This window comes from Aptenodytes patagonicus, chromosome 20 (genome assembly GCF_965638725.1).
Source record: "Aptenodytes patagonicus chromosome 20, bAptPat1.pri.cur, whole genome shotgun sequence".
Taxonomy (NCBI): Eukaryota; Metazoa; Chordata; class Aves; order Sphenisciformes; family Spheniscidae; genus Aptenodytes; species Aptenodytes patagonicus.
Window position 1 is genome coordinate 930662 of NC_134968.1, and position 22030 is coordinate 952691.

At 55.4% G+C, this 22030-nt stretch overlaps 3 protein-coding genes across 3 annotated transcripts; 1 reads left to right on the plus strand and 2 right to left on the minus strand.

Moving 5' to 3' along the window:
- Positions 1-992: 992 nt before the first annotated feature.
- On the minus strand, positions 993-4478 carry KLHL10 (kelch like family member 10). Its single transcript, XM_076356798.1, has 4 exons — positions 4044-4478; positions 2817-3434; positions 1972-2121; positions 993-1423 (listed from the first exon to the last, which is right to left on the minus strand). Exons 1-4 carry the CDS (start codon positions 4461-4463, stop codon positions 1052-1054), a joined length of 1560 nt encoding a protein of 519 aa, XP_076212913.1. The 5' UTR covers positions 4464-4478; the 3' UTR covers positions 993-1051.
- Positions 4479-6752: 2274 nt separating this feature from the next.
- Positions 6753-13564, plus strand: NT5C3B (5'-nucleotidase, cytosolic IIIB). Its single transcript, XM_076356799.1, has 9 exons — positions 6753-6791; positions 7127-7225; positions 7823-7892; positions 8380-8426; positions 8924-9009; positions 9191-9280; positions 10373-10535; positions 11581-11781; positions 12122-13564. The coding sequence occupies exons 1-9, from the start codon at positions 6789-6791 to the stop codon at positions 12230-12232; spliced, it is 870 nt and encodes a 289-aa protein (XP_076212914.1). The 5' UTR covers positions 6753-6788; the 3' UTR covers positions 12233-13564.
- A 359-nt stretch (positions 13565-13923) lies between these two features.
- FKBP10 (FKBP prolyl isomerase 10) lies at positions 13924-20881 on the minus strand. The gene is made up of 10 exons (XM_076356855.1): positions 20680-20881; positions 18762-18907; positions 18239-18428; positions 17791-17936; positions 17490-17679; positions 17037-17182; positions 16526-16715; positions 16009-16151; positions 15664-15827; positions 13924-15316 (listed from the first exon to the last, which is right to left on the minus strand). Exons 1-10 carry the CDS (start codon positions 20871-20873, stop codon positions 15131-15133), a joined length of 1695 nt encoding a protein of 564 aa, XP_076212970.1. The 5' UTR covers positions 20874-20881; the 3' UTR covers positions 13924-15130.
- Positions 20882-22030: the final 1149 nt, after the last annotated feature.

Here is a 22030-nt window from a genome sequence, read left to right on the forward strand (position 1 = left end):
AGGACACATCTGCCTAGCACTTGGCTGTCATTGTAGTAATTTCTAGGTGCCATATGTGTACATAATATTTTATAACTACCTGAATACTCTGTTAGTACGCTGGGTTTGTATGTATTTTTAATAAGACTTTCTCTTGCACATAGTAGGATACCACTCCAGAAATGAAGAAAACATGCCAACTTTTTAGCATGCATTATGAATAACTATGCCAAGCATTCTGCTAGACTGTTTCAATATAATTTTTCTTCATTACAGTAAATGTTAGAATCAGAACTATTGGCTCAACTAGTGTGTCACAGAATAGACTGATTGCTGCTGATAAACTGAGTCTCAAAGAATTGCAACTTTTTAGGTTATTTTTAACACAACCTTGTAATAGTATGTTGTAACATTCAATGGTCTTAAAAAAGCAAGCTTAAAATAAGTGGTTTATGGCTTAGATTTATTTTCAGCTATGTCCACATTATGTTAGGGTATAAATCATATCTCTGATTTGACAGTCCTGAGCGGAAGGCAGATAAAACAGGTGCTCCTGAGGATCTAATCTTATTACTAATATGAATGTAAAGTGTGGAACTAACGTGATGTTTGAAGACCATTAATAGTCAGATACTCCTCGTAGGTCCATGTCACTGTGGATCATGGCAGCTGTACTCTCCTGTCGATATTAATGTAGACTTCAACAGATTGCTTGAGGAAGCAGCACTCCTGTACTTACTTCCAGTAAGGTAAAGTAGTATGTGTGTATAAGGCTGTTTGAAACAAATCCTACTGTAATGTTCTTTACCTTAAATACACTGTACTAAAGTTTATTGTAATAAGTGAATTAATGAAAATAAACCTTTTATTTCTCTAGCATTCTGTGGTACCTCTTATTTTTTAAGTTGCTATGTAGGCTGTGGCCGATACACACATTTTGTGGTGCCATAGAATGAAAGTTTTAAATACTAATTATTCATTTGGCCTGTATCAATTGTTTTTATTTTAGAATAAGTGAAAGTGAATACATTCACTTGCTGCTCAGAAGACTTTATTAGCTAAGTGGAGCTGTTTATACAGGCAGGCTACTTGTTGAAGAAGTGAACCTGACTTCCTTTGAAGAGTCGTCCACGTAGCAGTCTCGTCTGGCAACGTACTCCCCGACGTTAGATAGACCTGGCACCACACAGCAGCTCAGAGCACTACGGTATATGCCCATGTCGTGAACATCGTACCACTCATTAGCATTTTCATCATAACACTCAACGTTGAAAGTAGTGGTAAAACCGTTAAAGCCACCAACCACAAACAAAAGATCATCCACCACTTCGATGCCAAAGTTGCTGCGAGGATTGAACATGGTGTGGACTGTGCGCCATGTGTTGGCAACAGGGTTGTAAGCTTCCACGCTCCGAAGCCGGTTGACTCCATCAAATCCTCCTACCTGTGAATGCCAAAGGTACAGAGTTGAAATAGGCCTTTCCTCACCCGCTGTCAGCCGAATCATTTCGCGCACAAGTAGGATGGTAACTGGTCCTGCCTCACTGACTTCAGTTTGAGCATTGCTGAGAGCATGTGATCTCAAAACACAATGCTTGCTTGTTGCAGACTGCTCCCTTGTTCTTTCTGGAGCTTCCAGAAGTTATTTTGTGCAACTGTCAGATGTTATACTTCCATAGAGTTTAAATGCAGTACATGGACACGATAAACAGGACCAAGCAGGTGTTCTGTGCTGCTAATGCTGTTAGCAGCAGCAGAAAATAATTTCTTTGCTGCAGTTGCTTAAAAATTGTCCACGCATTTTTCATAACAAAAAGTGTGCAGGTGATAATATTCTCAGGAGGCGTATCAACCATTCTGGCTCTGGCTTTCTTCCCTAAATCTCACTTACAAGCAAATGGCCAGCCTGAAAGTCTAGGAAATGCAGATTAGCAAAAATAAGTACTACAAGTGCTGGGTGGTGTTACAGCAGAGGTACCACTTCTCCCTTACCGCATACACTTCGTTTCCATACGCGATCACACCCACTCCACTTCTTCTGCTTCTCATTGGGGCTATAAAGGTCCATTGATTTGTTGTGGCATCATACACTTCAGCTGTGATCAAGCATTCATTTCCGTTGAACCCACCACATATATACACCTGTTTACAGGAGGAAAAAAAGTGTGAGCAGGGCAGTTAGACTCTTGGTGGGAGAACATACTGAGGAGAAAATGAATGGTGTGGCTGGATTTTTGGGGGGTTGGTTGGGTTGGTTGGTTTTGTTTTGTTTTTAATGTGAATGGTCATCCTGGGTTTGAAGTAATAAAAGTGCAGTGAGTTATTCAGGCCAGCAGGATTTAGACCCTTTATTTCCTGAACTGCACGAAGCAGATAGGCATGGTATTTGACCTGTGGCCAGGAAAAGTACTGTCCGGCAGCAAGTGGGCTATTGGTGGTAAGCAGCTCTGGAAGAGTCTTGCCACTCCTGTCTGCGTCTCTGTCGCACCAGTCAGTTGCTGCCTCTTAGAGAGCTTCATATCTGCAGCTCGCGGATTTGATGAATAAGGTTTACATGAACATTCTTCCTCTTTATTTTAAATGATCCATCACGTTAAAGGGAGCATTTGTTACCTTCCCTGCTCCCAAAACTCCTCTTTTCTATCTAGATGATGAACTCTGAGTGGGAGCTGTGTTTATCACTGGCTGAGCTCCATGAAAGTCCCTACCTCAATATGTGCCATATGAAAGGACAGGCACTTGCTCACTGTGTAATGCTGTGCACCGATGTTTGGTTCCTTGTCCTGCTCACCATGCTTCAACCTTAACTCTTTTCTGTAATCTCACGGTCCGCTTACCTTTTCATGCAGTGTGGTCGCGCTAGCATCGCTTCTCTGCTCGTGCATGGGGGCAACCAGTGTCCACTGGTTCGTCTCTGGCTCGTACCGTTCTGCTGTGTTGAGGCGCGTGTATCCATCAAACCCTCCCATGGCGTAGATGAAGTTGTTGAGAACGGCGACGCTGACGTAGCAGCGCCGCGAATGCATGGGTGCGACCTGCTGCCATGTTTTCTTAAGTGGGTCAAACCGCTTGACGCTGTTGAAATAATCCACGCTGTCAAATCCTCCGATAACATAGACAAAGCCTTTTAAATAAGCAGTGCCATGATAGGCAAGGGGGCTTTCTTGCTCACACGTGACGTTCACCCACTTGTCTGCACGGGCGTCGTATGTTTCAATGGCGTTGGTTGGGCTCCCCCCGCTCCAGCCTCCGATAGCAAACAAGATGGCATAGGGAAGGCGAGGCCGACTGAGCGGGTTGGTGAAATCAGAGTAAGATGGGCCGTGCATATTGAGGTTGTACATTTCTGTCAGCGCGTTTATGATGAGAACTTTGCACTCGTCGTTGTCCTTCACATAATCGTGCGTTTTGACGTTGTTCATGAAGTATTCTGCTTGCATCAGTGCCAGTCGAACCTGAAAAATGGAAAAAGGAGGTTAGAATATTAATGCAGATGCTTTACACCTTGGTATCCTTTGTGGATAGCTCCAATGCTGGATGGCTTTGCTTTCAGGCTACAGTGTTGTCTAAAGCTTATTAGAGAACCAGAGAGTTAAATGTGTAGTTTTTAGCTAGTCCAGAAAGGAGTGTGCAAGGGTAAATAATTCGATTTCATGGCAGGGAGTCTGCCACTGCTTTGGCACGGTGCTTTCCTGTACGCAGACTGAAACTGCCCTAACACCTGCTGCTATTTGCATAGTATAGCTTGTCTAGGCAAATGCTCATAAACTTTGTGTATGTAGAGATAACGTCATCCCACGTGAACTTTGGCCCTTCCTGGATGTGAGGAACAGTTAAACTTAAGCTCTAAACATGAGGAAATGTGCCCCAACCCCAGCACAGGATTTTCGACCTGTGCCTCAGCATAGCACTAGCCTAACAGTCTGAAAGCTCACTTCTTTGTGAGCGGTGTTAGGAGGCTGCAATTTCCTCCAGTCTTAGAAGAAAAGCAAAGCAGCTCTGGCTTAGCTGCCCTGTGCCCAGCCCTGCAGAGCTGCCCAGGCCCACGCCGTGACAGCACTAACCTTGCCCAGCAAGACTGCAATGTGCTGCCTCCTGTTCTGTGGGTCGTGAGCAATCCATTTCACAATAGCCTCGAACACAGCATCTTCTTGTTTCACATTGAGCTCATCCTTCTCAATGATGTGCTTTAGCTCGTTGATGGAGAGGTCTAGAAACTCTGTAGACACCTTAGTCATGTCCTCGAAGTGATGGAGGATGAACACATAGGCTGCTTCTCGCAGGTCAGGGCAGTGGTAATAATCTGTGAGTCTGCAGATGCCGATGCAATTTTCCAAGCATAGCTGGGATTTTAAGAACTCACAGCACAGTCTGATGACACCCATGATATTGAACTGGTCTGCTGCGGTTAGCAAACTTTCAACGTTGTCAGCCGTGACTGGTACTGTCCTGGTGTAGGCGTACTCAATAATGAGCCTCATCATTTCAGGTGAAGTGCCAGGGATTTTATACACTATCTTCTCTGCGTTGTTCCAGCTGCTGGTAAACAAAGCCCTGAAAAAACAAAGCAGCTTTGCTGCGTTAAACCCTGACCCCATTATCCCCCGTGCCTTCTTCCCCAGGCACCAATTTGGGCACTAGCAGTAGCCATGCTGGGAGGCCGTGTAGTTTATTAATTAATGTTTTACTAGCTGGTTGTTTTAAAAAGGAGTCACAGCCGCCAGCTGTGGACAGAAAGCAACAGGGCAAGCTGCCACCTTGCTTCAACAAGAATACCAGAGAATAATGGTGTGTGGGGAAGGAAAACCTCCCGCCCGATGGTGGATAAGCCAGGCTGGCTACGCTCCCAGCCCTGCACCGCATCTGGGGTTCGTCAGACACCACTTCAGAGCTGCTGTTAGATACTAGGGTGTGGATTAATTCTGGTGTCCAGGCAGGTACCAAGACTATGGGTAACTGCTGGATGAGAGTTTTAGTGCTGATGTAAGCGCTGGAGATAAACTAAGACAATGTGACACAGACTAGGAAATACTGTTTGTCCCCATCCCCTCTTGTTTCAAGCACTGACCTGAAATAGTGACTGCAGCTACAGAGGATGTTCTTGTGAGCATTGAATTCAATACCATCCACGCTGATGATCACATCACAGAGTTTCCCTTCCAGGCGAAGCTCATTGAAGACGGTGCAAGCCATAGCACTCATCTTCCTCTCCATGTGTAAGGATGAATACCCGGTGGGTGCCAAGCTATCGCCCATGTTGAAGCCTGAGGCAGTGGAAGGTGCTTCTCTCTGAGGTGCTACAGGGCTTTGTCCTTGCCCTCCAACATCATCTCTCAAACCCTGTCTGGTGGTTCTGGAATATGCCCCACAATGAGATCACAGACGCGGGGGAGACCCGGGACTGGCTGTGGGCCCCTCCGCAGGCAATGGGGTCCTGGTCCTCCCGGCTCCCTCGCTCCATGGCTGCCCTCAGCCTTCGCTTAACCACAGCCCAGATTATGCTGGACCCTGTACCTACACCCTGTTGATGGCTGCTCTGAGCAAAAACAGCCTTGTGATTCCCCTGCAACTTTTTAATATTATTTAGCCTGGGTATAAAGCTCCCCAAATGTAGGCACCAACTGCTTCTGAAGTGCCCTTGTATCAGCTCACACAGGAGGAAGCTGAGACACAGGGTAGCTAATGTCAGTGATGAAGCCACAAACACTCTGTCACTGCCGTATCTGCTGCTAATTTGGAGAGGTGGAAGGTGCTGCCCGGGGCCAAGGAGAGGAGAGGGGGAGGACAGGGAGCCCCATCCTGACTCCTCACTGGCTTCACTCATGGCCAACTGCTTTTCCTCTGTGTTTCATCATGTCTGTAGGTAACACGGGTGCCAAGGAGCACCTCTGTGAGGGTCCAAAGAAGGGCAACAAAGCTGGTGAAGGGTCTAGAGCACAAGTCTTATGAGGAGCAGCTGAGGGAACCGGGGTTGTTTAGCCTGGAGAAAAGGCGGCTCAGGGGAGACCTTATCGCTCTCTACAACCACCTGAAAGGAGGTTGTAGCGAGGGGGGTGTCCATCTCTTCTCCCAAGTAACAAGCGATAGAACAAGAGGAAACGGCCTCAAGTTGCGCCAGGGGAGGTTTAGATGGGATATTAGGAAAAATTTCTTCACCGAAAGGGTTGTCAAGCACTGGAACAGGCTGCCCAGGGAAGTGGTTGAGTCACCATCCCTGGAGGTATTGAAAAGACCTGTAGATGTGGTGCTTAGGGACGTGGTTTAGTGGTGGACTTGGCAGCGTTAGGTTAACGGTTGGACTCAATCTTAAAGGTCTTTTCCAACGTAAACAATTCTATGATTCTATGTCACTGTTGGTGTGGAGTTTTTTAAGTTAAATGAGTTTTGTGGTAACGCCGGGGGAGGCGTGACGGCAAAAAGACAGCCCTTGCCATGTACTTTTCTTTTTTTTTTTTTCATCTTCAATCTTTAGCTCTCCTTTCTCTTTCGCCTTCCCGGCTCGGAGCGCGTTGCAGAGGAAACGCAACCGCAAGCGCCGGTGCCGGCCGGCCCCGCCGGAGCCGCTTCGGGCGCGGGGCGGGGGCGGAGGCGCGGCCCCAGCCGGAGCTCAGCGGGCGGCCCCGGGCACCCCCGCTCCGGCCGCGGGCACCCCCCGGCAGTCCCGCTCCGGCCCCGGACACCCCCCGGCCCCGCTCCGGCCCCGGCACCGCCCCCGCGCCGGCTCCTCCCCGCGGCTGCGCGGCCCCTGCGCGGCTCGGCCCTGCCCTGCCCTGCCCGGCCCGGCGCGGCGCGGAGCGGAGCGGGGCGCGATGGTGAGCGAGGGGGCTGCGGAGCCGGGGCCGGGCTGGAGCGGGGCCGGGGGCCGGGCCCGGGGGTTATGAAGATCGTGGGCCGGGCTGGGGAGTGTGGTCGCGGGAGCCCGGGGTGGGGAGCGGCGGGCGGTGGGGGGCGAAGGCTGGGGTAAGGCTGACCCCGAGGGAGCAGGGTCCTTGGGGAGCAGGGCTGGGGAGCATGGCCCTGGGGTAAGGGGAGATGGGGAGCGCAGCCAGGATGGAGAGCACAGCGGGGGGGCTGGAGGGCATCTGTCCCCCAGGAGCTGCATGGGATCCCAGGGGCTACACTGAATGGGGGGGGTCTCTGCCCACAGGTGCCTGAGCTGGAGAAAGCCACGGTCCGCATACAGCAGCCAGAGCGTGTGATGGGGATAATCCGGTCCATCAAGGAGCAGGGGATGAACAAGCTGCAGGTACCAGCACTGTTTGGCTCCGGCTGTGGTGGGGCTGGCCCAGCTGAGAGCAGACGATGCATCGCCATCACGCTCAGTCCTTGTCTTCAGCTGCCCCCCTCGCTTCCTCAGCCTCCCTGGCTGTGGCCTGGCTGCTCCAACGCACATGCAAGGAAGCACCTTGTACACATTTTGCAGATGGAGAGGGAGAAGCCCCAGACAAGAGGAGGGGACCAGGCTATTTTTTCTGTCGAGGCCCAGGCTGGTGGCTCTCCCTGGGTGGGCCTTTTTCTTCCCTGTTATGCAAGTTATAAATATGAGCCAGTCCCCAAACGCCCCTCCTCCACCCATGGCAATAAGTCAGCAGGATTAAGCCTTCTGGTGCTGATAAGAGTGCTGAGGTGGGAGAGGTGCTGACTGTCTCAGATGAGGACATCTGCTTCACGGCTGGCAGGAGTGTCAACGTTCATTGCTGCTGTGCCCCGCTGTGAGTCTGTACCCTCATGTGAGACGCCAGCGCTGGATTTGCATCCTTGCAGGCAGCAGCACCCTTGGCTAGCTATGGCAAAGGTAGAGTGTGCTGGTCACGCACAGATTTGGTCTTCTCTCGCCTTCTAGGTCATTTCTGACTTCGACATGACGCTGAGCAGGTTTGGGTGCAACGGCAGACGCTGCCCCACTTCGCACAGTGAGTTGAAGCCATTGTTTTTTCTGTTGCCAATTCTGTTTGTTTTCCGTGTTTGTGTTCTCAGTCTCTATGGCTCCTGTTATCCTCTGCCTCCCTCCTTTGCCAAGCCTGACCGCTCCGTCTTGTTCTCTCTCGGTGCAGCTCCGGGCCTCGGCTGCTTGCAGCAGCAGCTGCTGGCCCCCGGGCAGCCCGCTGCAGAAACTGTCTCCTGGTCTTGCTGCTTCTCCTTCCAATACTTGCATCCTGCAGCTTGCTAGCGTTGACACTGCTCTCTCTCAGCTGAGCAATGCCCTATGATCAGTGCATGCTGCAGGTTCACAGTGGGAACTGCTGTGTTGAGACCCCATGGCAAGCCTGTGCTCGGGTCAATGTGCCCCACACGGCTCGTTTTTGGGAAGAGCTGGCACTGGAGACGCAGGATAGCTGCCTTTTAGAAAGCCTTTTTATGTTTCTGGGCTACAACATTGGCATTTTATTGTCTTTACAGATATCCTCGATAACAGTCGTGTTATCAGTGAGGACGGCAAGAAGAAGGTAGGTGCTGTTTTATAAGGCACTGCTTCTTGGCTCTGTGGTTTTCGTCCCTGTCACCCATCATCAGGAGGTTGTACTGGCTCGCGTGACAGCTCTCCAAGCTGCACCTTGCTGCCAGGACAGAGAGCGGGGCAAGTGTTCAGGCTGCATTTCAGCCAATGGTGATGGAAGGAGAAGTTAAAAAGGGAAATTTAATTTGTATGCTCAGCTGTGGGCATTTTCTGTCTGGTAGGAGGAGGAAGGGTGTATGAGTGTGCATCTGTACGTGCAGTATTTGAAGCAAGGTGAGAGTCAGTCAGGCTGCCGGAGGGTTAACGCTTCCTTCCAAGATCTCCAGATTTGCTCAGAGTGAAGTTGCTTAGTGAAACGGTTTTGGTTGTGTTTTTCATTAGGAAGTGTGATGCTTTGGAGGAATTTAGAAATGCTTTTTTTGCAGTTTATGGTCTCTTTAGATGTGATGTTCACTCTGTTCTTTTTCCATCTGTACAATGCTCCAGCTGAAAGATCTGCTGCACTACTACTATCCCATTGAAATCGATCCCAACCGGACCCTGGAAGAGAAATGTCCCCTCATGGTGGAGTGGTGAGTGCTAGTATGTGATGAGCTTGACCTTGTCCTGGCAACTTCTTACCACCGAGGACTACAAGGCACAAGGCTTGAACTGTCTCTAGGCTTGGCAGCAATACTGGGAAGTTTTAGTTGTTATTTTTCTGACTGCTTTAAGGTTGCTGCCCGGGAAGCTCACTCTGCTGCCTTCCCCTAGGTGGACCAGGGCCCATGAGCTGCTGTCGCAGCAGAAGATCCAGAAGTGTGACATAGCCCAGATAGTCAGAGAATCGGACGTGATGCTGAGGTACGGGCTCGGGGTTCGGTGTGGTGCCTGCGGCCCTTTCTCTCCTGCTACTGTGCAAGCAGGTCTCCTCGCTTTCACCCTGATCTGCGTGCAGTCTCCAAAGCGTGGCAGATGCAAATCTCCTTCCTTCCTGGGGCTGAGCTCTAATCATGAAAGAGCCGAAAGTCAGCGCCACGAGCTGCAGCCTGAGTTTGCTCCCTGGCTGCAGGCTGACCCCTTCCTGCTCAGAAACCGCTTCCACGTCCCTTGAGTCTTGGCAAGGAGCGGCCGAGGGGATGGGTGATGGGCAGAGCTCCCTGAACGGCTTGTCAGAGCCCTTGGCTGTTTGCAGGGCAGGCTAGGGGGGCAGCGTGCAGCTCCCCCCTTCCAGGAGAGATTTTCTCTCCACTCACTGTAGCTGCTGGGCCTTATTCAGGCCCTTGGCTCAGCATCAAATTTCACCCACAGCACAAAAATGTTGTGCTAAAGCTTGCTGTTAAGGCTGGCCTTGGCAGCAATGGTCCTAAAACCGTCTCAGGGAGCCTTGGTTTGAATGAGCTGCCAGTCTCGGAGAGGAGATGGTACCATCTGTCTGGGTTTTCATGAACCCAAATTCCTCTTCTGCACGGAAATTGTGTCCTGGCAGACTGAGACTGCAACAAGTTTGTCTGATCATCCTCGCAACTAGTCTGACCTGTTGCGCGTCTCCAACGTACAGTTTCTGAGTGGGCTGGCAGTACCCACTCTCGTGGGCTTGTGCAGGCACACTGTGCCTTGTGCCCCTGGTGAGAAGCTGGGTGCATTAGGGAGATGCTGGGCAAATTGCTCGTGTGCTGCATGTTCCTGTGCAGCTCCTTGCTAGGTTGCTGCTCCCAGGAGGGGTCTGGGGTTCTGCTGCACACCCCTTGCGTGCACAGTGAACACCACAGAAATGCTGGTGCCACAAAAAGCTCATGCTTTTTGCAGGGCTCATGCATGCATTTCTATTTGGGAAGTCCTGGGTAGAAATACGAGCCTTGTAGCTGGGCTGAGAGCGCTCCCAGCCCACAGTACACCAGGCCCCTCACTGGGAGGTGGTAATGTAATACTGTGTAATGGATGCTTCTGCTCTAGGGATGGATTCAATGAATTATTTGATCAGCTGCATAAGTACAACGTCCCCTTGTTCATCTTCTCTGCTGGTGTCGGTGACATCCTTGAAGAGGTTATCCGTCAGGCCAACGTCTTCTACTCAAATGTCAACGTGGTGTCCAACTACATGGACTTCGACGATAATGTGAGTTTCTGCATCGTGTATGTGTGGTGAGCTTGCAGAGAGGAGAGTTGTTTGATTGGAATTGAGGGCTGCAATACATTTAACAGAGACGCTGCTAGGTTGAAAGCTGCCTGTTAACATTTCTAAGTATTTGATCCCTGTAGATGGAGCTGACCCTTTGCTGGGTCATGGGAAAGCCCTAGAGGCTGGTTGTGGCCTCCCGCCCCATTTGCTCTGCCTTCAGGGATTGAGACCTGCTGCCACCGTAGCAGCCCTCTGAACATCAGCACTGGGGGGGTGTTAGAGGTTCCCCTGCCCTCACAGGGAGTTGGATCAACAGTGAGAGAGAGCAGAGCACGGATAAGGTGGGCAGGCAGAGTGCAGGAACAGCTGAGCATCTGCTTGCAATCTCCATGACTCATCGCCTTTCAAACTTGCTTTTTGGTGGCAGAAGTGCACTGCCGTCTCTGTGTCCAGTGCTGCGTGCTCCGTCCTGGTGCAGGGTGAGGATGGAGTTAACCACAGAGGTCTCTCCTGATCTGAAGGCCAGATGTCCTTTAAAGCAGCTTGGAAGGCTTTTGTTGACGTACTAAAGCTGAGAAGTCCCAATGCACATTAGAAAATTGCATGTCTCTTACAATGAAGCCCTCTGTTCCCACGGGTGGTGTGTTGGGACAGGCTGTCCTCGGGGGAGCATGGGACAGCATGACAGTTCTGCCTTCTGCAAGGGCCCTGCTCTGCCCTGGGGCTCCCCTGACTGTGGCTTTCTGTGGCCCCTGACCAGCTCCAGGGCAGTGCGGAGCCCCGACCAAGGCCTCTAGGATCTCCATCCTTTGGGTTTGTTTTCACCTTTGGAAAGGGCTTGCCCTGCAAAAGGGGACTCTTGGGGACTGTCTCCTGGCTGTTTCATGGCTGCTGGGTTTCCAGACTCCTCGGGGGTGTCTCTGAGACGAGAGCTGGTGCCCTGTTAGCATCCCCCCCGTTTGCCCGTTCCGGAAGGGGTACTGAGGCTGCGGCACAGTGGAGGGATTGCTGCAGGATCAACTTGTCTGTCCTGTTTGCACAGGGAGTCCTCACACATTTCAAGGGACCTCTCATCCACACCTACAACAAGAACAATAGTGTCCTGCATGGTACAGAGTATTTCCAGCAGCTGAGCAATAGGACAAGCATCATCTTGCTGGGGGACTCCATGGGTGATCTGACAATGGCAGATGGCGTTCCCAGTGTGGAGAACATCCTCAAGATTGGTTTTCTCAACGACAAGGTGGGTGCGAGAAGCAGTTGTCTTACTTCCCTGCCAGCCTTCCCCAGGTGTGAAGCCTGAGGGGCAGCAGAGAGGGGCAGGCAGCTGCCCGAGTGATTTGGGGGATGCGAGAGATTCAGACAAGCTCCCGTGGGGTGTGCGGAGGGAGTGGAGGGTGTCCGCTGAGCTCCCGGTGCACCTGGGGCATTGTCAGGGTGGTTATTGACCCCTCTTTTTGATAGCATCAAGAGATGCAAGCGCTGTGGGTGCAGCACCTTCATTCTCGGCTGCTGGTGTTTACAGTCCTCTTCTCTCTCTGTGGCCCTCTCTTCTCCACCCCATCCCGGTGGCTGTGCTGCAGGTGGAAGAGCGGAGGGGGAAGTACCTGGATGCCTACGACATCGTGCTGGAAAGCGATGAGACGCTGGATGTGGTCAACGGGATTCTCCGGTACATCCTTATCAAGACATGAGCTGGGAAGGCAGCGTCCCAGCTCTGGCCCCTCAGCAAGATGCCTGGGCAGTGAATGTCTTTCCCTCGACAAAGCTGGAGTGGATCTTCTCGTACCTGCTGGACTCCATCCTGACGCTGGGCAGGCTCCCTGCCCTGGCTCTCGTGTGTTGCGCACATCCCGACCTCACTAACCCCCTTCAGTCAGCCCTGGAGCAGGAGGGGTGAGACAGAGGAAGCTTCTCCACTCCCTTTACCCCATCTGTGCCCAGCTCTGGTGCTTCCCTCTCAGACTTCATCCCACTTGGACTTCATCCCAGCCAGCGCCTGAGGCCACAACAAACCATTTCATGTTTCGGGTAGAGATGTTCTGCGCTTGCTTCAGTGGCCAAGCGCAGAAATGGAGATCGTTTGCTGTGGCTTGAGGACAGACCTGTTTTAGATGGAGGCTGTTTAGTTTTACAGGACACTGTCTAAGAAAACAAGTCTCTCTCTCGCCCTGTTTTCTGTGGGCTTCAAAGTGCCTGGGCTGAGCTCCAGTTGTGCCACCCGCGGATGAGCTGGTGTGGCCCTTGCCAGGCGTAGCATCGCCCAGCCCCTCGTCCCCCACAGAAACCATGCAGCTCCCTGGCCCCCGTGCCCCAGCCTTGCTGTCCCTCTTGCTCCGTTACAGCTCTTGCTATAAAAACGGCTTTTCCAGTCATCCCTGCAGGCCCATGGAGCTCATCTGACGCTGCTGCACAAAGCAAGAAGTAAGTTTGTCTGCCGAGGGTTGGGTTGGGGGGGTTTGGGTGGCAGCGGCAGCAGCAGGCTGCGTGCCTGGAGCACCGCGTTTGCAGCCCACGGGTGTGCATGGGGGAGGAGAGGCCAATGGCAGCATTTTGTTTTTTAAGGAATATTTTAGCTAAACATGTTTCTGTCTTAAGCTGCTGGGCTGATCCTGGGCTCTCAGAGCAGCATTAGAAAGAAGCCTCTTATTTCTGTGTAACCTCTGATAATGTAAGGAGTAAAGCTGTGACAGCCCTGATTCAGCAAGGGGCAAATTCAGACCCTTACGTGGGAAACTGCTTGCACGTCCCGTCCTGCTGCCTGCTCTGATGGCATCAGGAGCCTGTGCTGGTGCAGGGTGAGCTCTAATACAGCTCTTTGGGGGCTGTTATTGGTGTGGCGTGGCCCAGCACAGGTCGGCAGCCCCTACCCTGCCGCCTTTGGACAGGGGCAGCTCTGGCTCGTGAGCTCTGGGCTGCTCTGGGTTCAGCCCTCGCTTGCTGCCTTCCATGTTGTGAGACGAGTAAATGTGGCTTCTGAAAGTGCAGGCTCCATTCTCCTTGTCAAAATAAAAATGTTGGCTAAAGCTGGGCCACGGGTGGTTTGTACCCAGCTCCGAGGAGCTGTGTCTGGAGCCACTCTCCTCCCCAGGGCTGGCACTGGCAGCTGCATCTCCGCTCCCCAGCTCCAGGTCATCCCCACCCCTGCCGGAGCCCGCCGGCCATCACCGGGCATTCTGTGCTGGAGCTGAAGCACCGTCTGTCTTTGCTGGAGGATCCCAGGAGCAGAGTTTTGGTTTCTCTCTCTCCTGCCCGACCCAGCAGGTGCTGGAGTCTGAAGTGCCCCTGGGCACTGCACTCCCAGGGATGGGCGAGGCTTGTCTCTGCGCCGCTGCCCGGACACGCAGGAATGTTTCATGGCAAAGTAACCTGACACAAAGGCAAATTCCTTGGAAACCAGTAGAAATTATTTATTTGGTGCAAGGTAGAAGTTTGAGGGGTTCGCTCTGACCCTTTGCACTGTTCTGTTCTTGCATTTCTTTTATCTCCATCTGCAAGACACACTGTGCAAAAGTTTTTAGAGCCAGTGGGAGGTGATGGAGGCATGCTGGTCACAACTGGCAAACCTGAGAGCGCCCAGTTAATTAGCTGCATTTAGGCATCAAAATAAAATTGGGCTGATTTTTCTTAATCACTGAGGGCTGTCGCTGTGGGGCGGGGAGGATGCGGATGGGGACGATGCTGCTCCCTGAGGGCCTGGGTGGGAGAGGCTTTCTGTTTTCCTTCTCCCAACTGACAAGGAGTTTGCCAGGTCCCATCCCTGCTGTCTCGAGGGGTCCAGGCTTTCTGGAATGGCGGATCCACGTGGGGCACCTGGGTTTCGCCCTGGGAACCTGAGCCCCCTCCAGCCTCTCGTCCCTGGGAGGATGGCAGCGGGGAGCAGAGGCTGGGCCAGCAGCAGGGACCCGCATGAAAGGCTTCTCTTTATTTGTCCTCTCCTTCAAAGAATTTTATACGTGTATATAAAAAAAAACCCAAAACCCAACCCTAACCTACAAAATGCTGTGGTAGAAGTGGAGGGGAAGCCCCCCGTCCTGCCTGCCTGCCCCAGGAGGCAGCGCGGGCAGGCGAGGAGGCTGGAGCAGGACGTGCAGTCGCTGGCTGAGGATGAAGGGGCTCGGGGAGGGGATGCCGCTGCCCCGGCCCTTCCGTGGGGAGCTGAGAGCAGGGGGTCGAAGCAGGGTTTGGCAGCAGAGCGGGGCAGGGCAGGGCAGGGCTCCAGGGTCTGGCCCTGGCATCCTCGGTCCTGCTCGACAGCAGAGGTATCTTCTACATAGCCAGGGAGCACGAGGGGACAGGCAGTGCGAAGAAACGTGGGTGCTGCCGTACCCACGGGGTATGGAGACTCCCAAGAACATGGGTGTTTCCCACCTTCTTGCCTGGGTTTATTAGCTGGGGGTTGGCGAATTTTCCTGCCCAGGAGGAACACATCAAAAAAACCTCAGTTAAATACTAGGGGGGGGGAAAACAAAATTTGCCCCCCTGCAGGGCTGGGGAGGGACAGGGCAAATTTCCAGGGCAGCCGGTGGGGAAGACCGGCTGTGGCACAGCAGGGACAAGTCCTGTCTCCGGACAAAAGTGAGTTCCGCTCCTCAGAGCTCCTCGTGGATCTTCTCCTGGTCCTCATCCGACTTCAGCTTCAGCTCCTCGGAGGTGATCTTCCCGTCCTGGTTGCGGTCCTGGTTCCTGAACATGTCGGCAATGACTTTCTCCGGGTCGGAGCTGGGCATGAGGCGGCCTTTCCCTTCTGCCACCTGGGTCTTGATGAAGGTGGAGAACTGCAGCGGGGAGAGGAGAGAGATGCTGCTTTGCTCCGCACAGCCAGCACTGGGCACGGCAGGGAGCACCATGGCCCGCACCAAGGGCAGCAGCCAGGCAGCGAGGATGGGGCAGGGACAAGAGCACGGGCTGCCCCCAGTGTCCCTGCCTGGTCACAGCCCTGCCCACATCCAGCAGCGGTGCTCCAGGCTGGTGTGTTTTTTCTGCACAGCTCTTCAGGCTCTCGAGTGCCCGGGGACAGCAGTGTCCTTTGGGTGCTGCTCCCCGGGGTGGGGTCCCCTGTGCCCCCGTTTCCTCCCACACCCCATAAGCCCGTGGGCTGGTGGTGCTCGGGGCCCTCGCTCACCTCGTCAGCGGGGATCTCCCCATCCTTGTTCAGGTCCATTTGCTCGTAGAGGTTCGCCGGTGGGTCCCCGTGCCAGATGAAGAGGTAGCCCTCAGGAACCCCCTCCTCCATGGATATCAGCTCCACCTCAAAGCGCAGCACGGCGCTGCCTGGCACCCCCCGGGCTGAAAAAGCGACCGAAGGCTGCTGCACCGCAGGAGAGCCCAGCAAAGCGCTGGGTGCCTGATGGGCAAAAGCCTCCCAGCCCCCAGCCGGGGCAAGGGGGGTGAAGGAGCCCAGCAGCACTTCAGCAAGGCAGAACCGCCCGGTTTGCAATGCATGGGCAGCCACACGCCGCTCCCCTACCTCCGCTCTCCCCGTGGCCCAGGTGGGGGGGGATGATGAGCACCCGCCTCTCCCCCGCGCACATGTTGAGGAGGCCACTGTTCAGGCCTTCGATCACCTTGTTGGCCCCCAGAGTCACCTCCTGGGGCTTCTCGTAGTCATGGCTGCAGGAAGCAGAGAAGACCACATGGCTGAGAAAGCCCCTCAGACCCAGTGAGCAGCCCCGCCATGCCCCAAAATCCTGTGCCCTCTGCGCTGCCATGCCCTGAAATCTCACGCCCTCCGCTCTACCACCCCAAACCCCTGCACCATCTGTCCCACTGTGCTCCAAAATCCTGCACCCTCCACCCTGCAGCAAAATCTCTGCTGCCCTATGGCCACGTGGCCGATGCTCTGGTGCTGCCCGTTGCAAAGAGCTGATGCTCCCAGCACTGCTCCGGTGCCCATATGCCCCCAGCGCTGCCCGGCTCAGCACCAGCCAGGATTTGGCCCTGGGAAGGAAAGGCGTGCTCAGAGCAGCCTGCAAGCAAGCACGCACGAGGAGAAGAGCTTGGTGCCATCCAGCAAAGAGCAGTTGTAGTGGTAGCGGATGAAGTCTCTGTCGCGGGTGGTGATGTTGCAGCCCTCAGGCCGGTACACAGTCTCAATCTCCACCGGGTCTGCGGGGTTGTGGAAGTCGATGATGTGAACGTCAAAGATGAGCACGGCTGAGCCAGGAATTTTGTTCCCTGGAAGAGGAGCATGAGGAGAGCTGCTGGGAGAGCTGCTGGAGTGCCGCGGGGCCGGTAAAGCCTTTCCCTCCTTTTTCCCATGCCTCGTGGCGTGTCCGTCCCTTGGAGCCCTGGCTCTGCACATGGCATCAGCCTTTCCCCTGCCCACAACATGCCCTCCCAACGCCCAGAGCCCTGGGGATGGAGCTGGCCCCGCCTGGCCAGCGCTTTCCTGATGTCAGACCCTCGGTGTGCCGGTGCACAGGGCTGGAGGAGGGGATGCCACAGCCCGGGGCTGTGCTGTGCAGGCATGCCGGACCCCATGGGGCTGCCCTTTACCTGCTCCGTTCTCCCCGTAGGCCAGGTGTGGGGGGACGACCACCCGCCGCCTCTCTCCCATGCAGACCCCTTGCAGGCCCTGGTCCATGCCGGGGATGATGTAACCCTTCCCGATGTAGGTGTTGTAGGTGTGATTGCGGGAGTAGCTGCAGCGAGAGAAGCCCCCGGCGCCATTGTGCTGGAGAGCCTGGCCCATCAATCCCCCAACACCACCCCTGCACCCCAACCCGCACCCCGTCTCCCAGCCTCTGCCCTGCTCCCCCAGAAGCCAAACCTTGCTCCTAGGGATGCAGCAAACAGGTATTTTCTTTTTTGGCCTATTTCATGCCCATTACCACCCTCTCCTCCACCTTCCGCCCCAATTCTCCAGCCTCTCCTTGCAGCCTGCTGCTGAGCGCGGGGCAGGAGAGGACATGGGGGGATGTCCCCACTTGGCCGCTTCCCTCCCTGCACCTGGAGTCAAAGAGTGTCCCGTCCATGAGCGTGCCGTTGTAGTGGTAGCGGACAAAGTCCCCGGTCACAGCCCTGCGCTTGCAGGACGCTGGCACCTCCAGGTGCTCCAGGAAGACGCCGTCCTTGGGGTTGTGGAAGTCCACCAGCAGCACGCTGAACACCAGCGAGGCCTGCGGTGGGATCACGGTCCCTGGGGAGGGGACACGGGTCAGCCAGGACAAGGGTCCTGATGTACCCTGGGGGGCTCTGCGCAGAGCTGGAAGGGAAGGGGCCAGGCATGACAGAGTGATGCCCAACTCACCGTAGCCCTTCTCCCCGTAGGCAAGGAATGGGGGGATGATGATGCTCCTCTTCTCCCCGGCGCACATGCCCAGCAGCCCCTGGTCCATGCCCTTGATCAGCCAGCCGGTGCCCACGTAGGTGTCGTAGGTGCTGTCCTTGCTGTAGCTGGTGGGGAGGAATGAGGGGGGGATGGCTCCAGGGCCATGCCAGCTCCCCCAGCCTGAGTGGTGCCACGCAGGAGGCTGGTTTGGGGGTCACAGAGCTGCACCAGCCTTGCCGCGGTGTGGGGAAGGAGAGCACGGGGGGAGTCTGCTCTGACTGGGGTGCAGCGTGGGTCCCCTGGTCCTCTGCCAGGCCAGTGTCCCCTAGTCCCTGCCATCCCTGCTGCCCCCAGCCCCGAGGCAGAGGGTGCACCCGAGCTCCAGTGCCCCAAGGCGAGGCTGCATCCCAGCGCTGGTGCCCCGTACCTGGAGTCGAAGGGTGTGCCATCCAGCAGCGTGCCATTGTAGTGGTACCGCACGAAGTCTGAGTTTTCCACCGTGCGGTTGCAGTGCTCCGGTTTGGAGAGGGTGGTGATCTGCAGCTTGTCATCCTTGTTCCAGATGTCCAGCATGATGACGTCAAAGTACAAGGTGGCGTCTGGGGGGATCAGCCCCGCTAAAGGGGCGGCAGCAAGGACAGAGCACCTTAGGTGGGAGCAGCGCCGAGCACAGGCATGCCAAGGGCTCTGACCCCTCAAGCCCTCCCAAGCCTGGGGCTGCTTGGGGCTGCTGGCCACACATGCCAGCCCCCAGGAAAGCAGCAGAGTTTGGGGGGGGCAGGACCCCTCCTTCCCTGCTCAGGTACCACTTGCATTGGCTATTCAGTGCCCTGGCAACAGAGCCGCCCTTTGCCAGAGCCTGCCAGCTGGGTGCCTGACCTCCGTCCCCACTAATGCCAGCCCCGGGAGATTTGCTCCCTCCATCCCCCCGCCATGCCACAGCCCCTTACCCACTCCGATGCTGCCGTAGCCCAGGTGGGGGGGCACGATGAGGTGACGCCGCTCGTTCACGCACATACCCTGCAGCCCCCGGTCCATGCCAGTGATCAGCCGCCCGACGCCCACCACACCGGCCACTGTAGCCCCTCGGTCATAGCTGGGGCGAAGGGACAGACCCATCAGCAGCACGCGGGCAAAGGGTGAAGACCCCAAGCCGCTGGCACTGGGGGTGCTCAATGCCAGTGCCAAGGGCTCGGGGCGGATCCAGAGCCAAACCACGAACCCTGCGAACACCGAGAGACGGTGCGGGGCTCCCGAGTGCCTGCTCACCACGGGGGCAGAGCCGGGGGACGGGGCTGCCCCCTCCCTGGGGATGTAGGTGGCCCACCGCAGCCAGTGGGTCCCTGCAGACAGAGCCCACAGCTCACCCCCGCAGCAAACAGACATTGATCCTGATGGGATCAATCCTGCACTGCCCGAGGTGGAGCTGCCTCTCACAGCACCAGTCAGGGCTCTGGCCTGACCCTGCACACCCAGCACCCTTGGACGCAGGGAAATGCAGATCCGGCCCTCTGGATGCAAAAGAGGTGGGTGATACTTTCAGTTGGGACCGAACCCATCAACACCCTCCCCAGATCTCACCCGGCGAGCTGGGCTGGAGGCCAGCAGCTCCCAGGCTTTCTGCTGCTTCCAAATCATTTTGCATATGGCACATTTGGAGCTTTATGCAGCAAGGAGGAAAGAAGACATCCCAGGCCTCATTTTTAAACTGCAAATTTGTTTTTATTTTTAAATCTTAAAATACTCCAAGAAGCAACTGGGGCCATTTTGGATAAATTGAAATCCTTCATTCCCTTTAATGTGCAGCTGATGCTTTCTCCTGGCAGCACGCTGCAGTCCTCGGGACAAGGACTTATTTTAGCTGCAAATGTCCCCAGGCTCCCACTGCGTCTGGGGCTCGCAGCAGCAGCAGCGCACAGCTCAGTTACTTTCTCCCCCATTCATGCTCACAAGAAAGATAAGACACATTTAACCGGAGCAGAATCCCTTTGCTTTCCAGGGCTCTGAAAAATGCCCGTCTGCAAAGTTTTTGTTCCTGTGCGGGGCTGGAGCTGAGCTCCAGCACAGCCCAGTTTGTTTCTGTCCTTTCACTGCGTGCCTGATTCTCCCCTGCTCACAGTGGTGCAAATCAGGGACTGCACCAACATAAACACTGATTTATAGCCAGCGTGAGCGGAGCAGGATCAATGCACGGGCTGAGGAAAACTAAGACCAGCCAGAGTGAAGCCTCTTAGGTAATGAACGGGTTTCGCCGCTGCCACGTTTCAAAGCGCTTTAAGTGTTTTCCCTGCCTGTGCAGCACATGTAAATACATGTTCCTGAGTGCAGAATGTCTCACTTAGGGCCAAATCCTGCCCATGCCTGAGACGGGCTTCCCCGTGCCCCATGGCACCCCGGAGTTGAGGGCGTGCAGGCGCTGCAGGCACCCGCAGGGCGCTGCAGGCTCCTCGCCTGGGCAGGGGGGGGTGCTGCAAAACCCAGGGGGGCAGCACGGGCGCCTGGGCAGGAGCTGCTGGAAATGGGGCGGGCAGGGGCTGCAGCCCTGGGCGGGGGGGCGTGGGCTGCGCTCAGCAGCTCGCTCGGGACCACGCCGGGGCCCCCGGGCTGACACGTGTACGGGGCTCCCCAGCCTCACCCCCAGCAGCCACCGCGGGCACCCGCCAAAAGCCCTCCTTGGGGTCAAAGCTGGGGGCCCGGGGGCTGGCCTGAGCAGGCAGCTGCCTGCTCCTCGCCTTGCTGCCTGCTGGCCCTCGGGGATGCGACAGGGTGACACGCACGCGGGCTGGGGAGGAAGGCATGCAGGGATCCCCTCCGCAGCACACGGCTGGCCGGGGCCGCATGCATTTGGTAAAGAGCCAAGGGCTATACCTGGAGTCAAACTTTTTGCCATCTTTAAAGGTCCCATTGTAGTGGTAGCGAATGAAATCCCCCATCTGGACTTCCCGCAGGCAGATTTTGGGAATATAGTATCTGTCTATCACCACGTCTTCCAGGGGGCCGGGGTCGCCCAGCCCCAGGGCCCCCAGGATGCTCAGGAGGAGGACGAGGCTGCCCGGGGACATGGCGCTGGGAGGCTGCGGCCGGCGGAAAGGCACGGCGGGGGGAAGGCGGAGAGGTGGGGCCAGCCCGGCCGCCCCTTCCCGCGGGATGCCTGCCCAGCCCCGGCCCAGCTGGAATTTCTGTACACGTGTACCCCGGGCCTGGCGCGTTGGCCTCGCCAGCCATGCTCCCACCACGAGTCGCCCGGCAGCATCGCCGGGGCAATTCCCCCCAGCCGGCAGCAGCAGGGCTGGGTGGGAAAAGTCGCAGCGGCAAAGCTCCACGTCAGGAGGGTTTCTTTTTTTTTTCCTCTCTCTCTCTTTTTTTTTTTTTTTCTGGGCAGTTCCTTCTGCAAAGGAAAAAGCTGAAGAGAGCTATTTGGAAGCAAGTTTGTGCAGCTGGAGGTCCCATCCCAGCCCTGCTCGCCCCGGGTCCTAGTGCTGGCTGCGCTCCTCCCAGCAGCCTCTTCCCTGCCGCGGCCGGGGTTATCGCTCCCACGGCTCAAGATGCTGCTACTTAGTCCCGAGCAGTTCAGCAGAGTAAATACAAGGAATTAAGTGTTTTAATAACATCTACTGCTCTTTAATCTTCTGCTGACAGATCTTTTACTGAATGGCAATGATTAAAAATGTGAAACTATCTAACACTCTTTCCCAGGTAGGAGCAGCATCAAATGCACACGTACGTGTTGCCCGCACATCCCAGCTCCCCCAAACCCATCAGCAAGAGCCAGGCACTGTGGTAAGAGCCCTTGGCAAGTCCCAGGTGGGAAATATGACAGGCCATAAACCCAAAACGAAACCTGGCTTCTCCAAGGCACAGCGCTACCGGTGAGAGCAAAAGCTCAAGCAAAGCGCTGTCAGCTCCCTCGAGCCCAGCCCCGAGGTGCTCCGCAGCTCCCCAGCACACTGCACTGGGGCTGAGCCGCCTGGGCACCGCTCGGAGTAACTCGGCGGGACTCGGGGCTCTCCCCACGGCACAGTGGGGTCTGGGCCTGAGTCTGGGGCAAGTGAGCGCTTAGGGGTGATGGCATCCCGGCCTGTGTGCTATGCAGCTGCTCGTTTGCAGGGAGTTGCTGGGCACTGCTAACGGCCTCTGCTCTGCAGGAAGAAACCTCAGCAGTGTCCTGGCTCCTGCCCTGAGCCGTGACATCCCTCAGCACCACTGTCCAGCCAGCAGC

Excerpts from the sequence above, each read along its gene's own strand:
- FKBP10 (XM_076356855.1), bottom strand. The coding sequence starts at position 20,873 with ATGTCCCCGGGCAGCCTCGTCCTCCTCCTGAGCATCCTGGGGGCCCTG. Across the intron at positions 17,680-17,790 it reads CTACGGGGAGAAGGGCTACG|GGACCGTGATCCCACCGCAG; the intron begins GTGAGTTGGGCA and ends TCCCCTCCCCAG. Across the intron at positions 15,828-16,008 it reads GGGCCACGGGGAGAGCGGAG|CCCGGGGGGTGCCAGGCAGC; the intron begins GTAGGGGAGCGG and ends TCGCTTTTTCAG.
- NT5C3B (XM_076356799.1), top strand. Across the intron at positions 9,281-10,372 it reads GAATCGGACGTGATGCTGAG|GGATGGATTCAATGAATTAT; the intron begins GTACGGGCTCGG and ends CTTCTGCTCTAG. Across the intron at positions 10,536-11,580 it reads ACATGGACTTCGACGATAAT|GGAGTCCTCACACATTTCAA; the intron begins GTGAGTTTCTGC and ends CTGTTTGCACAG.
- KLHL10 (XM_076356798.1), bottom strand. The coding sequence starts at position 4,463 with ATGATGAGGCTCATTATTGAGTACGCCTACACCAGGACAGTACCAGTC. Across the intron at positions 3,435-4,043 it reads TTGCAGTCTTGCTGGGCAAG|GTTCGACTGGCACTGATGCA; the intron begins GTTAGTGCTGTC and ends TCCATTTTTCAG. Across the intron at positions 1,424-1,971 it reads ATGGAAACGAAGTGTATGCG|GTAGGAGGATTTGATGGAGT; the intron begins GTAAGGGAGAAG and ends TGGCATTCACAG.